Below are 21074 nucleotides of genomic sequence, written 5' to 3'. Positions count from 1 at the left end.
AGCCTGGGCTACATGAAGAATTTGAAGCCAGCCCAGGCTACATGAAACTTTGTCTCAGAGGAAAAAATTTTGGGGGTGGGGGATGGGGATTTGAGACAAGGTCTATGTAGCCCTGACTGTTTGGAACTCATTATGTAGACAGGCTGGCCTCAAACTCACAGAAATCCTTCTGCCTCTGCCTCTGCCTCTCCACTGCCAGAATTAAATAAGGGTTTTTGCTACCATGTCCAGCTTTTCGGGGGAGGGGGGTGTGATTAAAGCCTGCTGAAATGGAGCCTAACACTAGACAACCTGAATTTGGTCCCAGGCATCACACCGTGGAAGTTGACTATTCCCAAAAGTTGTCCTCTGACCTCCACACACTGCATGTGGTATAAAAGTGTTCACACACAGTAAATGTGATTGTAAAAAAATTGTAAGGTCACCCTGGAAAGCATTGCACAGGTGTGTGTGTGTGTGTGTGTGTGTGCTGCACATATGTACAGCTTGGACTGAATCTCCACATACCTGGCCTCCTGCAGAGCCGCCAGCTGCCCCAAGTCTTGGTCCGTGGTGAGGGAGGGGGGTTGGCCACTCGACCTCCAAGATTCAAAAGATTCTCACCTGCTCCCACCCTCATCTTTAGCGTGAACCTTCAGGTTTCCTGCATGCTATATCCCCTGGCCGGAACGTCACAGAAGCCGCAACATCACAGGCGCCAGAGCCCCCATCATTTTCAGTGCCCCTCCTCCCAGCTAGCCAAAGAGCGCACTGGAGGCGGAGGGGCAGCAGCCATCAGACGGCTCCCCGCCTCCCTGACAGAGCCTCCGTCAGCATGGGGGTGACAGGTGCGAGCAGGCGGCCTAGTGGTGGGAGGCTCCAGGATGGCTGGGCGGAGGCGGAGGAAGGGAAAGCTAACTGATGTTGGCCTGGGGCGTGGAAAGGAAAGCTGACCCCAGCCAAGCCCTCTAGGTGCCTTTGATTACTGCAGTAGCCCTCGCTGTGCAAAAATTGGGGCTGGGTCTTAATGAACTTTCCAACGGGAGCGCAAACGCGGGTGCGCGGGTGCACGTTTGGCAGAGTGACGGGTTTGGGATTTTATGTCTTTGCAAAGGCGGTCGCCGAATCCACCTATATGAGACACTGCTGAGGATCAGAAACCCAAAGTTAGTAAACCCATAACGTTCTGAGGGTCTGGGGGCCGGGGAGGGGGCGGGGAATCAGCCTGAAACGTGCTTACTTGGGCGGGCCTGGGGCTTCCAGAAGAGTGTGAGGCCTTGAGCCATCACCGAGAAGTCAAAAGTGCAGCGTGGTGCGGTGTGTAGTGTTTTAAAGGTCGTGAAATTTAAGGTCCCTTCCAAGAAAACCGTATGGTTACAAGCTCAAGAGCACCATGGTCCAAAGACATGATCCCCCTCTGTCCTAGCCCTTAAATACAGTGGCTAACAGCTGAAATTCAACATTCATTTCCTTTTCACCTTTATCAAAGCAATAAATACTCCTGACTCAAGAGTATTGATGAGTTTATTTGCTGATGAGAAAAAAAAAAATTAAGGGTCCCCACCCAGGCATACCTCAGAACAGCTGCAGGCCTGATGTTTTAACTTTTCTCAAAAAAAAAAAAACAAAAACAAAAAAAAAAAACCAAAAACAGGTTGTACAGGCCTTTAATCCCAAGCACTAGAGAGGCAGAGGCAGGAGGATCTCTGTAAATTCAAGGCCAGCCTGGCCCAGTTCCAGAACAGCCAGGGCTACACAAAGAAACCCCGTCTTGAAATACTGAAAATAAACAAATCAACAAACAAATTCTAGATTAAAAACTAATCAGAATTTTAAAGCCAACCATTATGAGTTTTTCCCACTTATAAACTACTAGGGTTTCCCTTTTAAAAGTATCTGTGAGGTCTGGAGAGACAGCTAATCGGTTAAGAGCACTGACTGATCTTCCAGAGTCCTGAGTTCAGTTCCCAGAAACCACATGGTGGCTCACAACTGTTTGTAATGGGATCTGATGCCCTCTGCTGGTGTGTCTGAAGACAGCTGCGGTGTACTCTTTTTTTTTTTTTTTTAATATTTGTGGGTCATGAAGGTAACAAGCTAAAACACTTGCCATGTTAAGTGTGAGGACCAGAGTTCTGATCGCAGAACCCACATAAATGCCAAGTGGGTAAGATGGGCGGGCCTGTATCCCCAGTCTCCGAAGGTGGAGACAGGAGAGAGCCCCAGAGCAACGCATTGTATCTGTGAGCGCTGGGTTTCATAGAGAGACCCTGCCTCTAAGAATGAGGAAGTTAGAAGCAAGGATGACTCCTAAAGTTCCACATGCACACACACGTATGCACAAAAATGAAAAACACGCTTGTGAACCTGCTGTTCCTGGTGTGAGCTGTGTCCACAACAGCAGGATCGCCCCAGCATTCCATGAGTCTTCCCAAGCCACTGAGACCCTTCTCAGGGACATTCTTACTTTTTTCTTCTCGAACCTTTGTTCTTTCTAGATCTCCATTCTAGACTACATAGGCCCATCTCCTGGGTTGAGAAAATGGTTGTCTCACAAGCATGAGAACCAGAGTTCAAACCCCAGAATCCATGTAAGACAGACATGGCAGCGGTGCCTAGAATCTAAATGCTAAGAAGGCAGACAGGAGGATCCCTGAGACTCCTGGCTGGCCTGATCAGCCAGTGAGAGACCCTGCCTCAAAGGACAACATGGAAGGCTCCTGGGGAGGAACATGCAGGCTGTCTTCAGGCCTACACATCAATGTATTCGGGAAAAGCAGAAGAGATTCCTCACTCCAATGATAGCTCCATATTTGGGGTCTGTTTTCCAGAAAACTCTTTCTTGTTCTCCAGAAAGAATACTCTTTATTTATTTGCCAAAAGGTGTTCTGTAGTTCTTCTTCATAACATCTTGGTTTTCTTTGTTTTGGTTTTGATGTGATACATTTTAGCATCATCTTTGTGTCCTTGAAAATGATTAGCTTCTCTTTGAAGTACCCTCCTGCTGTCCTGTTTCCCGAGCTACCTTTGCTGTTCCGGAATCAACTTTTCATCCGCATACTGACAGTTCTGTCAAGTCTTTGGTGGCCCTCAGTTGCTCCTATTCAAGAATGGAATCGTTAAAGCAGCTCATTGGGATTCTTTCAACTGTAGGTCTTACTGCCTGGCCAGTTTCACTTAAGGGTCATCACACAGGGACCAGGCACACCTTGGGAATGTCAGCATCTTCCGATGCCTTGCCTGGTGGGGAAAGAGCACCCCTGACCCCTGACCCTTTTCCTCATACCTCAAATCTCCAAGCTACTCCCAGGACTCACCTGGACAGATTGGTTCAGCATCCTGTGTGGTCTTTGACCTTTCTCAGTTCCTGCCTCCATCAGATACTGCATTCCTCTAGTCTTCTGCCTTCTGCATTCTAGAAGCAGAAAAAACTCTCTGGTGTGCTGTTCTCCTTGTTTAGTTAATTATTACAAACCCATATTCATATTTATTCTCTCTTTCTCTTTCTCTATCTCTCCCTCTCTCTCTTTCTCTCTCTCTTCCCCTCATGCCCTCTGGATTAAACATGGAGGCTCCCAAATGCTTGGCAGATGCTGTACCATTGAGCAATATCTCAGCCCTCTCTTATCTCTAAACTCCATTTCAGATACCTGGTCACGAGGAGGAAATGATGTCACTGTTAAGGGTTCCCTTGTTACAGGAAGATTGCCATGTTATCCTGTTACCATTTGAAGGTAGCCAGAGATAAGTTAAAGTCTCATAGCCAATGCCTAATGCAGTGGCTCTCAACCTTCCTAATGCTGCAACCCTTCAATACAGCTCCTTGTGTTGTGGTGACCCCAACCATAAAATCATTTTCATTGCTTCTTCATAACTGTAACTTTGCTACTGTTATGAATTGTAATGTAAATATCTGTGTTTTCCAATGTTCTTAGGCCACCCCTGTGAACGGGTCATTCGACCCTTACAGGTTCTCAACTGAAATAAGTTTGGTTAAAACAACTAAAATAACAAGTCAGTCATAGCTATAATAAAAATCCAGCTGAATCCTGCAAATAATCTAGAGGAGGGCATAAAAAAAGAGCAATCTGACACATGGAAGCAAATAACAGAACAATCCATTTAAACCCAAAAGGCAGAGATCTCAGCTCCCTTCTAAAGCAAGCGCTTAGCATGGACAAGGCACTGTGCTGGGCTCAGTCTCCAGAGCCGCCACCCACACATACACACACACATACACATATACACACACATACACACATACATACACACATACACACACATACATACACCCACACATACACACACAAACATGCACATACACACATACATACACACACATACACATATACACATACACATATACACACACATATACACACATACACATGCACACATACATACACATACACACACACATACACACACACACACACACACACACACAGAGAGAGTCAGTTCTAAACAACAGAGATTACCTAAGAAGACAGAAAAAGCGATGCCGGGGCTGGAAATAGATCTGTGTTGATGGACTGCTTGCCTGGCATGCAAGGCTCTGAATACTGGGGGGGAAATAATTGAGAAAAGCAACACTTGCCTATAGACTGCCCTTTAAAAATCAACTTTAAATATAAAAACACAAAGATTAAAAGACTGGGGGCTGGAGAGAAGCCTCAGTGGTTAAGAGCACTACCTGCTTTTCTAGAGGTCCTGAATTCAATTCCGAGCAACCACATGGTGGCTCACAACCATCTGTAATGGAATATAATCTGATGCTCTCTTCTGGTGTCTCTGAAGACAGCAACAGTGTACTCATATACATAAAATAAATAAATCTTTTTTTAAAGAATTGTATAAAAGACTATGCTAGCACTAATCCCCAGTACCACAAGGGAGACTACAAACAAACAAACAAAAAAAGCTAAATAGCTATATTAATATCAAAGCAAGTTTCAAACCAAATAATAACAGAGTTAAAAGGAGATTGTTTCCTAGTGTTAAAGAAGATACTTCATCAAGAGTTGGAAAAAGAAGTCAATAGTACAGGGTTACAACCGAGCCTGATGACCTAAATTCAACCTCAAAGGCCACATGGTACAAGAAAATAACTGACTCCCACAAATTGTCCTATGATCTCACACAGAGAGAAGGGGAAACAGACAGAAACAGAGAGATGGAGAAACAGAGAGAAAAATAACGCATGAATGTTAGTTTTTTTTAATAATAAAGGAAAATACCTTTTTTACAGTTAGGAAAAGTAAAGCCAGACATGGTTGTGTCTGATCTGTAATTCCTGCATTCAAAAGACAGAGACAGGAGAATTACACGTTTGAGGCCAGCCTGAGTAACACAGTAACTTTCCAGGGTATCCTAGGCTATATAGTAAGACTTTGCCTCAGGAAACCATATTAATGGGGTTGGGGTTGTAGCTTCCTTGCTTGGGTGCTTGCCTCAAATTCACAAAAGCTTAGATCTGAGTCCCAGTACCACCTAAACCAGGTTAGGATTACACCTGCCTGTAATCCCAGCAACCTGGTAAACAGACAGGATCAGAAATGTCAGGTCATCTTTAAATATCAAAGCCAGCCACAGAAACATTAGACTCTGTCTCAAAATTAACTAAATAAAACTAAAATAACTGTTAACCTATTATTTACTTAATTACTTTACATCCTGACCACAGCCTCCCCTCCTTCCACTCTTGAGTCTTGACAAGGCTGCCCAGTAGAGGAGATAAGGGTCCCAAAGGCAGGCTTGAAATAAAGTTTTTGCCTTGTATATGCAAGGCTCTGAATTCCACCCTTAGGGCTGCAAAACAAAAGAATGTGTAACTATCCTAAAGGACTGTGTTCCTAACACCAGAGCTTCAAAGAACATGAAGAATAGCTAGTGTAATGGCTAAGTATGACCTACGTTCCCAGCACTTAGGGACAGAGACAAGAGGATCAGGAGTTCAAACACAGCCTAGACCACATAGGGAGTTTGAACACAGCCTGGGCTACATTAGAGGCTGCCAGAGAATCAGGAAAGGAAAGGAGGGAGGATGGGCTAGAGAGGTAGCCCAGCTATTAAGGTCATGTGCTTCTCTTGTAGAACCAAATTTCACATCCCAGCACCCAGATCAGGAAGTTCACAACCACCTACAACTCCAGGGAATCCAGTGCGCCCCCTACTGGCCTCCAGTGGTATGTGCACTCATGTGCACATAACCTGTACACAGCCATGCGTGCATACACAAAATTAAAATATGATTTAAAAATAAATGTTTAAAGAGAGGAAGAAAAGTAGAAGTGATTCAGTGAGAGGGTAAGAGTGTGATGGAGGTAAATATAATCAAAATACATTAGATACATGGATGATGTCATTGACATTTTACTTAAGAAAACTGATGTAACCTCCCAGGAGAAACAGGGGGATCTGCCATCATAGTTAAAGACTTCAGCACTCCTCTTGGGAGCTAAAAGAACAAGTAGGCACAGAGTCAGTAAGGATTCAGAGGAGCTAAGTGGTTCTCCCTGATAAATGACATTAGCAGAACGTCCCACTCCATAGCAGAATGTACTCCCTTTCAAAAATAATCTCTGCGAGTGGTGCACACAAACCTTTCATCCCAGCACTTAGAGAGCAGAGGCAGGCAGATCTCTGCATGTTTGAGACCACCCTGGTCTACATAGAAAGTTCCCAGCCAGCCAAGGTTATGTAGAGAGATCTCTTGTAGAAGACCTGAGTTAGATCCTCAATACTTTGGGACACTCACAACTTTATATATAAACTCCAGTTCCTTTTTTTAAAAGATTTACATATTTATTATAAACACAGTGTTCTGCCTGTATATATGCTTACATGTCAAAAGAGGGCATCAGATCTTATTACAGATGGTTGTGAGCCACCATGTGGTTGCTGAGAATTGAACTCAGGACCTCTGGAAGAGCAGTCAGTGCTCTTAACCTCTGATCCATCTCTCCAGCCCTAAATTCCAGTTCCAAGTGGAGAGATAGCTCAGTGGTTGAGTGCTCACCACCCTTGCATAGGACGTCTGATTCCCGGCACCCACATCTGTTGGCTTACAACCTCTTAGATATAACTACAGCTTCCAGAATCACACATCCTATGACCTCCAAGTGCATCCATATATATATATGGCACACACACATAATTATTAAAATGATAATATCTTTAAAGAATTTTAATAATAATGATCAGGTATGGTGGGACATACCTTTAATTTCAAAACCCAGGAGGCAGATAGATCTTTATGAGCTTGAGGCTACCCTGGTCTATATATTGAGTTTTTGAGGACAGGCTGGGTCTACATGGTGAGACCCTGTCTCAAAATGATGATGATGATGATGATGATGATGATAAATATTTTTTTAATTAACTGAGCAAAGTTAAAAAGGAAACTTCAACCTGATAAACCTGATAAACAGCATCTGTTAAAAAAAAAAAAAAAACAAAAAACTACCACCAGAATCATAAAGACCGGGTGCTGGATGTTTCAGAGAACACAGGAAGGAAGCAAAGCTATGATGGTTCCCAGTGCAAAAAAAAAAAAAGGAAGAAACAAAAGATGCCAGAAGTAGAAAGAAGAAACAAAGTTGTCTTGATTCACACACATTCTTTTCTACATACAAAACCAATGGGTTCTCCAAGCCAACGCTATCAGGACTGATGGGTTTTTTAGCACACCTGCAGAATGTGCGATGGTATTTCTAGAATATTAGCAAAAACTAGGCACTGAAAAATACCTCAAACATCACAGGTCAAAGCACAGAAGCCCCAAGATAAGTCGACACCGGACTTTGTCTTCCAGACCCCAGAACTGCTATGAGGTTTACAAAATTGTAACTCGCTTTTCATTCCACTCCCAGTAACATCTTCAGGAAGGGTGGAAGTTGTGTGATGACCAGAGATGTCCAGGAAAACTGCAAAGTGTCCAAGGAAGGCTTTATGGTTAGGCAGGGCCAACAAGTCCTTTTCAGGGTTGATTGGAGCTAAAGCTGGCTGGGAGTGGGGAGGGGAAGAGATGGATGAAGAAAACCAAGAGTATGTGGGTCAAGGAGGCAGAGTTTGCCTTTGAGGTCCTGTTCGTGGTTCTCTCAGAGCCTCAGCAGACAGCTGACCTAAGATCCACATCTCAGTACAGATGAGCCAGAGTCCTCGTGCCTAGGACCAGTCATGCAAAGACCACCACTTTCATCCCTGAAAGAAGCCACCGTGTTTTCTCATACTGCTGATTCAATCCCGGTAGCAATTCTCAGCCAAAAATCAAGGTTAACACTTCCTGCTCTTCCCTAGGCTCAAAAACCCACTTTGTGTAATTCATGGAAGCCATGATCCTTTACAATCAATGATTATGGCTCCCTGAGGAGGAGAGCCTGAGACAGCCTGGGGCCCTACCTCTATTGGACAAAGGGCAGCTTCTGTATTAGATGATTAAAAAAAGATTCCAGGCTATCTCCTGCCCCCAGAGACTCAACCTCCTAGGACTTCAAAGACTGGTTCAAGGTCACCACCCAGCAGTTAGGCTCTGGCATGACCTCAGATCAAACACCCTGAGTGTAGAGCTTGGTCCTGGGTCAGAGATGGGTGACCAAAAAGAGCTCAGCAAGCAGCAAAGGTGAGAAACAGTGGGGCACGGAAGTTCTTCAGGGGTGCAGTGGGCTCCTGCAGAGGTTGGCAGAGCAGAAGGTGGAAGTAACTCTTAAACCTGCATTCAAGTCCTTGACTCAGCAGCCGCCAGCTATGGAAAGCCAGGGCCGTGAGCCCCCTCGAAGGGTTTGTGTGGAGTGCTGAGGGCATGCCTGTGGAGGAGACCATAGGTCCAAGAGCTGGGACAAGGCCAGACGACAAATGGAGGATAGCAGACATAGAGGACAGGACTGGTGACCCTGGCAAGGGGGTGATGAGGGCAAGAGTGAGATGGGGAGACAATGGCTGGAGGCAGGGAAACAGGGAGGGAGGAGAGGCAGGAAAAATTGGCACCAGCTCAGGGGCTCTCTGCACACTGAAGCTCCCTGCTCTTTCCTTTTCTCCCCCAACAGGTATCAGTGCATTTCCCTGCTGTGGCAAGGATTCAGTGGATGTTGTGGAAAGAAAGTAAGGGCCCTCCCCCCCCCCAACCCTAGGCTCTCAGCCCTTCCCCCAACATCAAGCACTCCCACCCAAGTAGGGCCTCCCCCTCTTTAGCTCCTTTCCTGTATCTCTGGACCAGTGTCCAGGCGAAAGGCTGAGGTTGCCTGCAGTCCCACCTCTGCCTTTAGTGGAGGGTTTTGGTGAAGCACACAGGCATGGCTACCTTGCTGGGGGCTGGTAGAGCTGTCCAAAGTAGGGAAGTCAGGTGCCTGAGGAGCAACTGGGAGTAGGGAATGAGAAGAAAGGGAGCCTGCGTTATGCAGTCTTCTTGCACTGGGCAGGTGAGAAGCAGGTCTCTCTCTGGGCTTTGTCTGAATAGGGAGTCATTTTCTGGGCCTCATGGCTAATCTGTAGCACTTGATAAGAATAAAGATTCTTAGGCCCTTTCTCCAACCAAATGGAGTTGAAGAGTTGGTGGGTAAGCTCTTCAGAAACTTCTGACACGTGGGGAAATCTTAAGAATACTACCACCTTAAGAGTAAAGTGTCCAGTGCACAAGTACGCAGGCCTAACCAGATGTGGGACAGCTGTGTGAAAAATTGGCATGACAACCCTGGAGTTGGGAGGTGGAAGCAGGAAATGGTGGGGTTCACTGGCCCCAGGCACTCTAATGAATCAGTGAGCTCTACCATCAGAGAGAGATTATGTCACACACACACACAGTCCCACTCTGAGACAGTGGGGAGTAGAGATGATGTTTTGCCGGCCTCTGTACAAGGCCAGAGCTTTGAGGAACCTAGAGATCCCTGCTCCCAACAATCCTTCCCACGGATCTCTGTCACCCATTGTGATTTCTTCTGCCTCAGGAATGACCACCACCAGCAGCAGCACCACTCCTATAAAGAAAAGGAGGATGAAGAAAGAGAGGTGAGAACCATCAGGCTTTATGCAGAGGTAGCAGACAAGAGGGCGGCGTCTTTATGCTTGGTGACTTGGGGACTATAGTACCAGGCCACACACCCAGCGTCACCGCCTGCCTGCACTTCCCTGACTGCCCCAGGCAGGTCTCCAAGAAGAAGAAGCAAGGGGAGATAAGGGGTGGGTAATGTGCCACACAGGAGCGGGTGGGACAGGAGCTCGGTGTCAGGGGAGTCCTGGGGGGGAGGGGTGTCCAGTTCCTGTTGCCTTAGCGTTCAGTTGAAACCTTTCAGCTGGAAGCAGAGTTATCAAGGATGGAGCCCCCACCCAAAGTGAAATGGGACCCAGACCCAGTACCACAGCTGGAGGAGATGGCATCAGAGTTACCCTCTAAACCCACTCCTGAGACCGAAGAAGACAACCTTGCCGAAAGCCCGGAACAGCCCAACTACAGGATCGAATCCCTCAAGCCCTATGAAGAAGAGCCGGGAACCACAAACAACTTCTGGCCCTGGGGCTCCAATGTGAACTCAACCAACAGGGAGGAGGAGCAGGTGTCCGGCCAGTTCCACTCAGTCCCTGTGCAGACCTCCCAGCACCTTTTCTGGTCAAACAAACTCATCCAGGCATCTGAGCACAGCCTACAGAAGGCCCTAGAAAAACATCACAGGAGCCCCCAGGAGAAAAAGTCTGTCTCCATATCCCAGGTTTACACGGAATGTACCAAACTGCCGACTAGCCCCCGAGTGTCTTGCACCACCACGTCCGCAGACATTGGCCTTGCAGATCTGATCAATTTCGCGTCATCTGTGGCTATTGCTTCCTCCAGCAACATGGCCATGCCTAGCTTAGAGAATATAATCAAAGGGACAGCTGAGACGTCCCAGAATACCTCTATAGATTTTTCCCAGCCTGTCCAGTCCATCAAGTTTGCCCAGGCTACCCAGATCACCCAGATATCCTCAGAGAAGCAAGATGAGTCCCCTGAAGACATGGCCCCCAAATCTTGGGCTCAGGAAACCAGGAACGTAGCTTGCTCTTACCTGGGTATTAACCAGGCAGGGCTCAAGAAAGCCACCATCCAAGGGAAAGTGAAGTTTGTCCAGGCACCAGCCACATCCCCTCAGCTTCAGGAAGCCAAAGATGAGTGAGTGATTTTGCCCTTCAGCCCTCCCACAGGTGGCTTCACTAGCATATGGGGGGGAGTGGTGGGCTCAGTTCTCACAGACAGTGAGGTGTCAAACAGTGGAATGCAGGGGGAGGGGCTGGGCAGGAGACAAGCTTAGTTGAGGGCCCAACCCCAGTGACCTCATAAAGGCTGCTACAAGCAAGATTCCGGTGGCCTGCAATGCAGTAGAAAGCCAGGGCCAGAGGAGGCCTGGGGACCATGGAGGGTGAGTTCCCCAGGGCTGGGAGAGAAACCTGGGTTCAGACATGTTTCCCTGTCTGAACCTGAGAGCGTGGCAGTGACACTTCTAGGGCACAGGACACTTCTATGAAGACACATAAGGGTAATGGGCTTCAGGGCTCTCGGGCTCTGACGATATGACAGAAGAGACTGCCAGCTGCCCACAGGTGCAGTGGGAGACCCCAGCCCCCCCCATACCCTAGTGACACCGTCTCTTTTGTGTTGCAGCTCGGTGCCGGGAACCAAGAAAGGGAGTCCATTATTGCTGAAAATCCATTTTAAGCTGTCATCCCCCTCAGCCCCAGAGAAATGACTAGACAAAAACATTAAAGCCTCCAGTGCTGGCCCTAGTGAAGAGTTCTTTTTAAGGTGCTGGGCCCTGGGCATATTTAGGCCGGTGTTTTACTGCTGAGCTGTTATCCTCGGGCCTTGTATCTTTGATACAGTGCCTCGATACGTAGCCCAGACTGGCCTCAAACCTTTGACATGCCTGCCTCAGCCTCCCGAGTGCTGATGTTAAAGTATGCACCACCCAGCTTGGGCTCTGGCTCAGGTTTGGCGGGGGATCAATGCCTCTTAACCACTGAGCTCATCTGGATGCTATTTTCTGGAAGCAATTTTTTTAGGGGTGACACCACCATTTTGTTTGTTTGTTTCTCCGAGAGTTCTGGAGTCATTCCTGGGCAGCTGTCCTTAATTATTCCCTAGAGCGGTTCTCTCCAACCTATCAGACCACTAGGCCACCTTGAAAGACTCCATATGAGCCTAAAGGAAGCCTCAAAACTTCATCCTGTGCTTCAGTTTCTTAGGCCTAAAGCCAGGGACATCCGGGCACCATGTAAGGATGTGGTCTCCCTGGAGGTGGAGCTGGGCAGATGAGAAAGCAGACCCCAAAGGACAGTCTTCTTATAGCCAGTGGGGAGACCTGAGAAAGATGTTGTTTGAAGGCTTGAAGGAGGGAGAAGCTGAGGCTAACAGAATGATCTTTTAAGAGGCCACAACCTCAAGCCAAAATGTAGGGAGACTCCTCCTATGTTGAGGTACCCAACATGGCAACCCAGAGAGCACCAGCCTGGCACTCACCTAACACACCATGCCCATAGACAGGAAACACAATCCACAAGTGCAGGGCACGTGCACACCCAGGACTAACACAGGGGTAAAATATTCACACAGAGGCAGACCTCCACTTTGTCTGGGGTCAGGCTTAGGAGACCCAGAAGAGAGGCTATCAGAGAGAGCGACCTTCTGGTTTTGGCAGAAGCCAGTAGGCTGAGAAAGAGGGAGGGGATTTGTATCTAGAGAAAGCCAGCCTGGTCCACAGTTAGCTGTGTGTTATAGAGAGAGGTGGGCGTGAGGGACATACAGCCATGTATAACACAAGCTAGCTCACCCTGGTGACAGTCGCTCTACCTTAACTTCCTGCATGCTGGGATTACAGATACTCACAACTGATTTGGTTTTATAAGAGTTTATGTTGCCTTCGCTGCTCTACCTCATGTTCAGGATGATCCTCCTGTCTTGCCTATGCCTCCTGAGCACCAGATTACGGGTGTAGGCTTACGGCCCTGCATCAGCTTTGTTGTTGAGACAAGGTCTCACTATGTAGCCCTGCCTCTTGCCTTTGCCTACTGAGTACATGCACCACCAACGGCTTCTTTTTTCTTTTCTAAAGAATTATTTTAGGTATATGAGTACACTGCCGCTGTCTTCAGACACACCAGAAGAGCGCATCAGATCCCATTCCAGATGGTTGTGAGCCACCATGTGGTTGCTGGGAATCAAACTCAGGACCTCTGGAAGAGCAGCTAGTGTTCTTAACCACTGAACCATCTCTTTTCTTTTCAGACTGGGTACAGCCTGTGTAGCTTGGGCTGGCCTTGGACTCTCAAAACTCTTGTCTTAGTCTGCAGAGTGCTGGGGCTAGAGGTAAGGGGAGCATACCACCATGTGCAACCCTGGCCAGCCTCTTGACCCCGGTCACAGCTCCCTGTAAGGGCAAAGCCCATCAAGATACCAGGCTGAGGAAGAGAACACCAAGGGACAAGGACACGGGATTAGGACACAGAAAAGTGGGCTTGGGGGTAGGGTGGGGGTACGGAAGAGTGGAAATCCAGAATGGAAACAAAGAGAAGATGCTGGGGTGGGTGTCTGGCTGGAGTGTCATTCAGCTCTCAGGATTTATCTTTTTAGAGTTTATCGTTTTGGTGGAATTTTTTTTTAATTCTATTTTTAACCAGAGGTGTTGTCACATGCCTGTCACCCCACACTCAGGATGTGAGGGCAGAAGAATCAGAAGCTAAAAGACATCCTTGCACTAGGCTTAGTGGTCATGCTTTTAACCCCAGCACTTGGGAGGCAGAAGCAGGAGGAGCTCTTTGAGTTCAAAGCCAGCCTGGTCTGCATAACAAGTTCTAGACCAACCAGGGATATATCATAAAAGTCAATCTCAGCTAAATAACAAGTTCAAGGCTAGCCTGGGCTATGCTACATAAGATCCTATCTCAATTTTTTTTTTTTTAATTCTTGAAAGGGGCTTTAGGTGCTCTCAACTAGTGACAGACACAGACATTTCCCATGTATTCCTTCCTGCCTGGAACTCATAGAGATCTGACGGCCTCTGCCTCTGGAGTGCTGGGATTAAAGATGTAAGCCATCATGCTCAGGGAGAGTAGGATTTTATTTAAATATTTTATTGCATTTATCTTGTGTGTGGTAATGTACCATTCTTTTTATATACTTTTGGGTTCTACTTGTTAATGTTTTGTGAAAGGTTTTTTTCTCATCTGTGCTAGAGAGATTGCTCAGTGGTTAACGCTTGCTACTCTCCCAGAGGACCTGAATTCAGTTCCCAGCATCCACATTGGACAGTTCACAACCAACTATATCTCTAGCTCCAGCAGATCAGATGTCCTCTTCTGCTCTCCAAAAGTACTTGCACTCATTTGCAAGCAAGCGTACATACACACACACACACACACACATACACAAACTTTTTTTGAGATGGGGTTTCACTATGTACCCCTGCTGGTCTGGAACTCTCAGTGATCTGCCTGACTCTGCCTCCCAAATGTTGGGATTAAAATCATGTGTCATGCCAGAGAGAATGGCACACGCCTTTAATCCCAGCACTCAGGAGGCAGAGTCAGGCAGATCTCTGTGAGTTCAAACCAGCCTGATTTACAGAGCAAGTTACAGGACAGCCAGGGCTACACAGAGAAACCCTGTCTTGACAAAAATTTTTTTAAAAGAACAAAAATAAACAAAACATGCATGTGTCATCACATCTGGCCTAAATATTTTTTCTAGTAATGTTTAGTGACTTTTATTTTGAAGTCCTTATGTGTTTACAAGAAATTGCAAGAACAGTGCAGAGAAATCTCTTTCACTTTTCACATAGTTTTTCTCAATGTTTAAGTTACCCAGAATTATTGTACAATATCAAAATTACAAAACTAACACTTAAACGAAACATGTAGATAACTGTGACATTTTCCCACACGGCTGCAATTAGGACACAGGTCTAGCCCGCCACTGCTAACATCTTCCATGTAGTCGCAAAGATTCTCACTGCACTGGATCCTGGATTCCTGGCTCTGTTCTCCAATTCTCTCAATTTTGACAGTTTAAGATTAAAAACAAAAACAAAACAAAACAAAACAGGTCTCATTTGTTCTGGCTGTCCTGGAACTCACTATGTAGACCAGGGTGGCCTTGAACTCACTGAGACTGATCTGCTTCTGTTCCTCCCGGGCTGGGATTAAATTCATGCGCCATCATGCCAGGCAAAGAATATTTTAAAAGTGGAAACAGAGTACGTGACTTCAATTTTCTGAATAATTTTTAGAAACAAGATCAACAAGATTTGTGTATGTGTGTTCTTGAGGACTATTGTGGTTTTTCTGGGAAAGTCTCTCTGTGTTTGGGATACAGGGTAATGGCCTCCCAGGGTGAGTTGAGGTATTTATTATGGAGAAGTGATAGTTCTTCGATAGAAGTTCCGTCTGTGGGCCTCTCTCGGCTTTGGAAGGTTGTTAACTACCGGTTTGATTTCTTTTGCAGATACAGGTCTATTCAGATTGTTTCTTCACATCAGTTTTGGCAGAAGCTGCTTTTCAAGAAAGTGGTCTGCTGTATTAAGGTTATCATACTCACAGGCATAGGCATCTATGATACTCCTTTATTATGCTTTGTCTCTCCGAGAGATCTGGTGATGTTCCTTTCACAATGCTACAATCTTCCCTTTCCACCCATTTTTAGTTATGTGCTGCCATGTGTAACACACACCTGTGCACACATACTGGGCATGTGTGTGGATGTCAGTCCGTTCTCTTCTCCCAAGTGGGTCCAAGGGACCTTTGAACATGGGTCACCAAACGCGTCAGCAGGCAGGCACCTTTCCTAACGAAGCCATCTCGCCAGCCCTAGCCATTCCACGGCTCTTTAGAAGAACAAGGTTTTGGCGTTTACAATTTTCACTATTGATTTCCTGCTTTCCAATCTTAATCTTTGCCCTTTTTTTATTATCTTAATTCTGCTTACTGGAGATGTAATTTGCGCTTCTTTTTCCTAGTTTCTTGGAGTAGAAACTCTTCAGGTATCTCCTTTTCGAAAACATGTGCCTCATGCTACAAATGTCTCCGAGAGGAGACATCTTACAGTCTCCCAATTTCCAATAAGTTGTATTTTTATTTTTGTTTTGTTTGAGACATGCTTGTTTTCAGACGGGTTCTCATACAGCCCACACTGGTTTCAAATCACTATAGAATTGAGGATGACTTTGAACTCTTGGTCTTCCTGCTTTACTTTCCAAGTGCTTGAATGAGTTATTGACATGTACCGCCATGCCTGGCACTGTCTCATTTTAATAATGCACTTTTCCTCCTACCCCCCTCCCCACATCCTCTCCTCCTAACAAGGTCTTATTATGTATGTAGCTCAAGATGGCCTTGAACTCAGAATCCTCTCACCCCAGCCTCCAGAGTTCTGGAATTATGAATGAACATCGCTATACCTGACCCCACGTGTTGTTTAGACGTGTGTTATTTAATAAGAAAAATCTTTAATGTGTTCCAGCTCTCTGTTACAGGTTTCTAGTTTCATTCACCCGTTATCTCTGAGAGTATACATTGTATGGTTTGTATTACGTCGAAGTTTTGAGGTTTCACTGAATGTTTTAAAACTGTGGTTAGTGGGTTTATATTGGACATGACCCCGTGTCCCACAACCCTAGCTTTGGGATTCTGTGGCCTGTCTTTTCTTGTGGGCCTCTGCCATCCTGACTCAGCATCCAGAGAGTAATCACAAATTCAGATGCCTGAAGGGAGTTAGAGATTTGGGAAGAATCATCGGGGTGCCTATCCCCGGCAGGAAGCCAGCAGCCTCTGAGGGAGGGCTTGCAGCCAAAAGATAAATCCCAGCAGTAAGGCAGCCTGAGGACAGCCTCAGAGCCTGTGACTCTGCCTTTCAGGCAGCAGAGGCCAGAAGACCAAGAGACCCCCATCGACACTGAGAAGGTACGGACCACTAGGCTGGAGGAGGGTCCTATTTGTCTCCTGAGTTGAGGGTTCATACCCTGTGCCTGCTACAGAAGCCCTTTCCTATAGGGCTGTGGATTCAGCCTGGCCCTGAGGATCCTGGGAGGAGGAGGTGGGCCTGAACATCCACAGTCCTTATCCCCTAGATCCCCTGGAGTCTATGCCCTTCAACTGACCAGGCTGTCTTGCCCTCTCCCTGCCTCTAAGGCCTCCACAGAAGCCTCGAAATATCCTCACACAAGATGCCTGCGAGGAGCAGGCCAGCAGCGTGCAAAAGGGACGGATGCAGCGGCAGACGGGCCAGCTGTCCCAGTCAGAGCTAAGAGCAGCCATGAGCACTAGAGAGGAAACCATCCTGAGGTCAAGAGAGTTCAAGAATCCTTCTGAGGCTACTCATCCATACTGGTCAGGGCCAGATGACAGGTCTCAAAGGTAAAAACAGGAACAGGTCTGGGGTGTGCTGGTTTGGGGGTGGGGGGGCAAGGCTTGTCTGGCCCTGGAATATCTTTGCAACAGGTATTAATGTCCAACTTCTTTCTCTGGAGCAGTTCAATCGATAATAACTTGCTACCCCTGACACCACGGCAGCTGGCAGGTAAGGAGCCGAGGTCCAGGAGTAGAAAATAGAAGGATGCTCAGGGCAGAAGTACTGTTACCTGCCCTGAGGTTAACATATTTAACATATACTCCCTCTAAGCCAGTCTAATCTTCTCTATAGCCCAAGGGCTCCCAGAAGTGTGGGGGAGGGGAGGAGTGTGTCTGTATCTCTGCGTCTCTGTGTCTGTCTCTATTTGTCGGTGTGTTTCTGTCTGTGAAAGGAATAAGAAAAATAAAACCAAACCAATATTGGTGGGTGGCTGGATAGAGATATCTGGATGAATGGGACAGGATTAAAAAAAAGAGAGAGAATAGACAGAAAAGAAAAAATATAACATTTCCCAGAGTCTGGCCTGAGGGGTTGGAGGTAGGCTAGAGTCTTTGTCTGTCCCTGAGCGCCTCAAATATCACACCCTGATGGTGACAGGCACCCATCAAAGAAGAATCATTTTCTACATCAATAATCTGAGTGCCTATTTATACCTCACATACCAGTGGGGCTCCCAAGCACCACAGGATTTATTTATTTATTATATGTGAGTACACTATAGCTGTCCTTTAGACAGAAAAGAGCATCAGATCCCATTACAGATAATTGTGAGCCACCATGCGGTTGCTGGGATTTGAACTCAGGACCTCTGGAAGAGCAGTCAGTGCTCTTAACCACTGAGCCATCTCTCCGGCCCGTGATTTTTTTCAAAGATTTTTTCATTTTAGTTTTGTGTGTGTGAAGGATAGGAGACGTGCAGTGCCCACAGAAGCCAGGGGTTCCAGAACCCTCTAGGCAGGCTGGATTTACAGGCATTTGTAAGCCACTCAACATGTAACTCGGGTTCTCTGAAAGAGCAATAAGCACTGGAGAGATGGCTCAGTGGTTAAGAGCACTGACTGCTCTCCCAGAGGTCCTGAGTTCGAATCCCAGCAACCACATGGTGCCTCACAACCATCTGTAATGGGATCTGATGCCCTCTTCTGGCATGTCTGAAGACAGCTACAATGTACTTATGTATAATAAATAAATAGATCTTAAAAAAAAATAAAGTAAGCACTCTGAACCACTAAGCCAAATCTCCAGTCCCATACATGAGATTTTAAAATATTTTTGTACGTGTGTGTGTGTGTGTGTGTGAGCATACAATCTGGCACTCACGTGAAGGGCAGAGCACAACTCATAGGAATCAGTTCTCTTTATCGAGTGGGTCCTGTGGATCGAACTCAGGTCCTCAGGTTTGGCAGCAAGCACCCTTACACGTTGAACCAGCTCTTCGGCCTCTAGACAGGAACTGTAAACCCTTCTTGCATAATAATGTCCAAATCTCGGACATAAGGATGGAATAACTTAGGAGCCAACACACAGCAGTCACGGTGTCACTGTCACCGGTTATATTGAAGGTTAAAATGGGTAAGTCCAAACCACCAGTGGAGAAGTCAAGTCTTTAAACATGTTTTCACCTTGCTGACTGGCCCTCTCTCCACCCTCAGCCTTCCAGGATATCTTCAGACTGTTCAGCTGCAGCCCCACAGGCACTGTGGACATGCACAGCATGAAGGTTGCCCTGCGCAACGTGGGTATCCAGCTGGGCCCGCAGGAGATGTGCGAGGCTCTTCGGCTGGCCGACTTAGATGGTAGGTGCCCCATTTCTGCCTTCTTGTGTTCTCCCGTCTCTAGGTGGTCTCCTAATGAATGCTATCACTATTTACAAAATCCTTGGCCGGGTTCTGTTTTGTGGTTGTTGTTTGTTTGTTTTGTTTTGTTTTTCTTTTGGGGGTTCTCTATTTTAAAGTTCCCTTTTCCGGAAAGCCCATCTACAACCAGCATCCCAATCTCCAGGCCTTCATACTGAGTCAATTCTCATCTCCCCAGGGCAAGAACTGTTTCTCTCCACACTCACACTAGAACCCTTTGGCTGTTAATAAATGACCTTAGTTAGTACTTTATGGAAAAAATCTATTTTAAAGAGAATAATGGTTTAGGGGAGGGTTTTGATGATGGGAAAATCCCGAATAATTCTCAATGTGTCTTTAAACCCCTAAAGTATCTACAAGGCAAACTTTCCAAATAGGGCAAGTACTCACTGTCTCTCCTTCCTTCCCAGGTGATGGAATTGTAAGTTTCAAGGACTTTCTAGGTGTCCTCACAGACAACCACCGTCTGGCTCAATGCATGAGTGAGGAGTTTAAGCTTATGGAAGGGATGGGGCAGGGATGGTGGGGGAGGGTCTTGAATGAGGACACTCCTCCTCACCCCTGGCCTGTGTTTGCTATACTCAGACCAAACGAAGAGCAATCGGGTCTGTGAGCCCCCGGGCCTGCAGACCCTGTTCCTTGAGGTGCTGTTCAAACTATTGAGTCAAGGTTTGGTGCCCGCCAAGTCAAGGCAGGAGGTGACAAGGTGGGTCAGCCATCCTCCGGCCCACAGACCTGGGATTCAGAGAACACAACTGGGCAGGGTGGGGGTCGTCTGCCCCCAGAGAACACCCTGACCTCCGGGTCCATTTCCTGGACCCCCCCCCCCCAGGTCATCCATTAGCCAAAAAAAGACAAGGAGACTCAGGTCCTGCTTAGGTTTCCCCACCTGTAAGATGCTGGAGAGAAAGAAGAGGTGTCTGAGCCCGCTTGTCCCACTTTTCTCCGGTTAGCTACTATTTCAAGAAGCAGCGGGCCCTGCGGCTGGGCGCGTGCGCTCGGAGTCGGGCGCGCGGCCAGGGCCGGCCTGCGCGTGCGCACACGGGCCTCACCTTCTTCTGCCAGGCTGCGCGCCTCAATGGCCTCTCCAGCTCTCAGCTGGCACGCTCCCTGCACACACTGTGCAAAGCAGGTGCTCCCCAAACCAGTCCATGGGCTGGGGGTGGGCCAGGCACGAGGCGGGACCCCGCGGGAGGGGGATGCTCCGGGTCATCAGTAGCCCAGGCCACCGCCACCTCCTGCTCCCGAGGGGCACCTGCCAGTACAGTACCCGCCTTTTCTCCTCTGGGATTCTGTCCTAGGTGGGCGCAGCCCCTACACTCAGATTCCCAACCTCGCGGGGCGCTCGAGGCCAGAACGCAAGAACACGACTCGAGCTCCAGGGCCCGACTTCCGTCTCCCCAGACCCCAACAGCCGGGCCGCCCCAAGCTCCCTCCCAACCTTGGGCCACTCAGCAAAGGTGAGAATCCGCAGATACCCTTAAGGACAGGGCAGATGGGGCGTGATTGGCAGGCAGTAGAGGCTGGGGTTAGCGTGAGACCTGAGCCAAAAGAAATGAGTGCAGGAGCACCCAGGTGTCGCCGTTAGCGAACCGCGTCCCTAACGAATAGCCCCTCTCAATCTTCCAAAGGTCCCCTCCGCCCTCCCGCCAGGCTAATGAGCCAGCCACCGGAGCAAATGCGCCCCTCGAAGCTGGCTTCCTCCCCGCCAACTCTAGTGCAGAAGCACCCCTCCTCCCCTTCGCCAGCCTGTTTTCAGAGATGTGCTATGAAGAGCTTGTACAAGTAAACGGTTTGCTGAGCGAAAGTTGGCTGCGCTTGGTGGGATCGGGCACCGAGCGGACGCGCGTCTTTTGCAAACATCTTTATTAATC

At 47.5% G+C, this 21074-nt stretch overlaps 2 protein-coding genes across 2 annotated transcripts; both read left to right on the top strand.

The window, feature by feature from the left end:
- Positions 1-10286: 10286 nt before the first annotated feature.
- On the top strand, positions 10287-11693 carry SPATA32 (spermatogenesis associated 32; the record flags this gene model as incomplete). Its single annotated transcript, XM_080922460.1, has 2 exons — positions 10287-11119; positions 11609-11693. The coding sequence occupies 2 exons, from the start codon at positions 10287-10289 to the stop codon at positions 11691-11693; spliced, it is 918 nt and encodes a 305-aa protein (XP_080778586.1).
- A 3624-nt stretch (positions 11694-15317) lies between these two features.
- On the top strand, positions 15318-20989 carry LOC308425238 (EF-hand calcium-binding domain-containing protein 3-like; the record flags this gene model as incomplete). Its single annotated transcript, XM_080922459.1, has 10 exons — positions 15318-15330; positions 16851-16896; positions 17125-17349; positions 17466-17512; positions 18997-19140; positions 19611-19682; positions 19786-19906; positions 20154-20332; positions 20502-20660; positions 20832-20989. The coding sequence occupies 10 exons, from the start codon at positions 15318-15320 to the stop codon at positions 20987-20989; spliced, it is 1164 nt and encodes a 387-aa protein (XP_080778585.1).
- Between the last annotated feature and the right edge of the window lie 85 nt (positions 20990-21074).

This window comes from Micromys minutus (assembly GCF_963924665.1).
Source record: "Micromys minutus genome assembly, chromosome: 10".
Taxonomy (NCBI): domain Eukaryota; kingdom Metazoa; phylum Chordata; class Mammalia; order Rodentia; family Muridae; genus Micromys; species Micromys minutus.
Note: the sequence above shows the minus strand (reverse complement) of the source record. Positions and strands in the feature narration are given on the sequence as shown.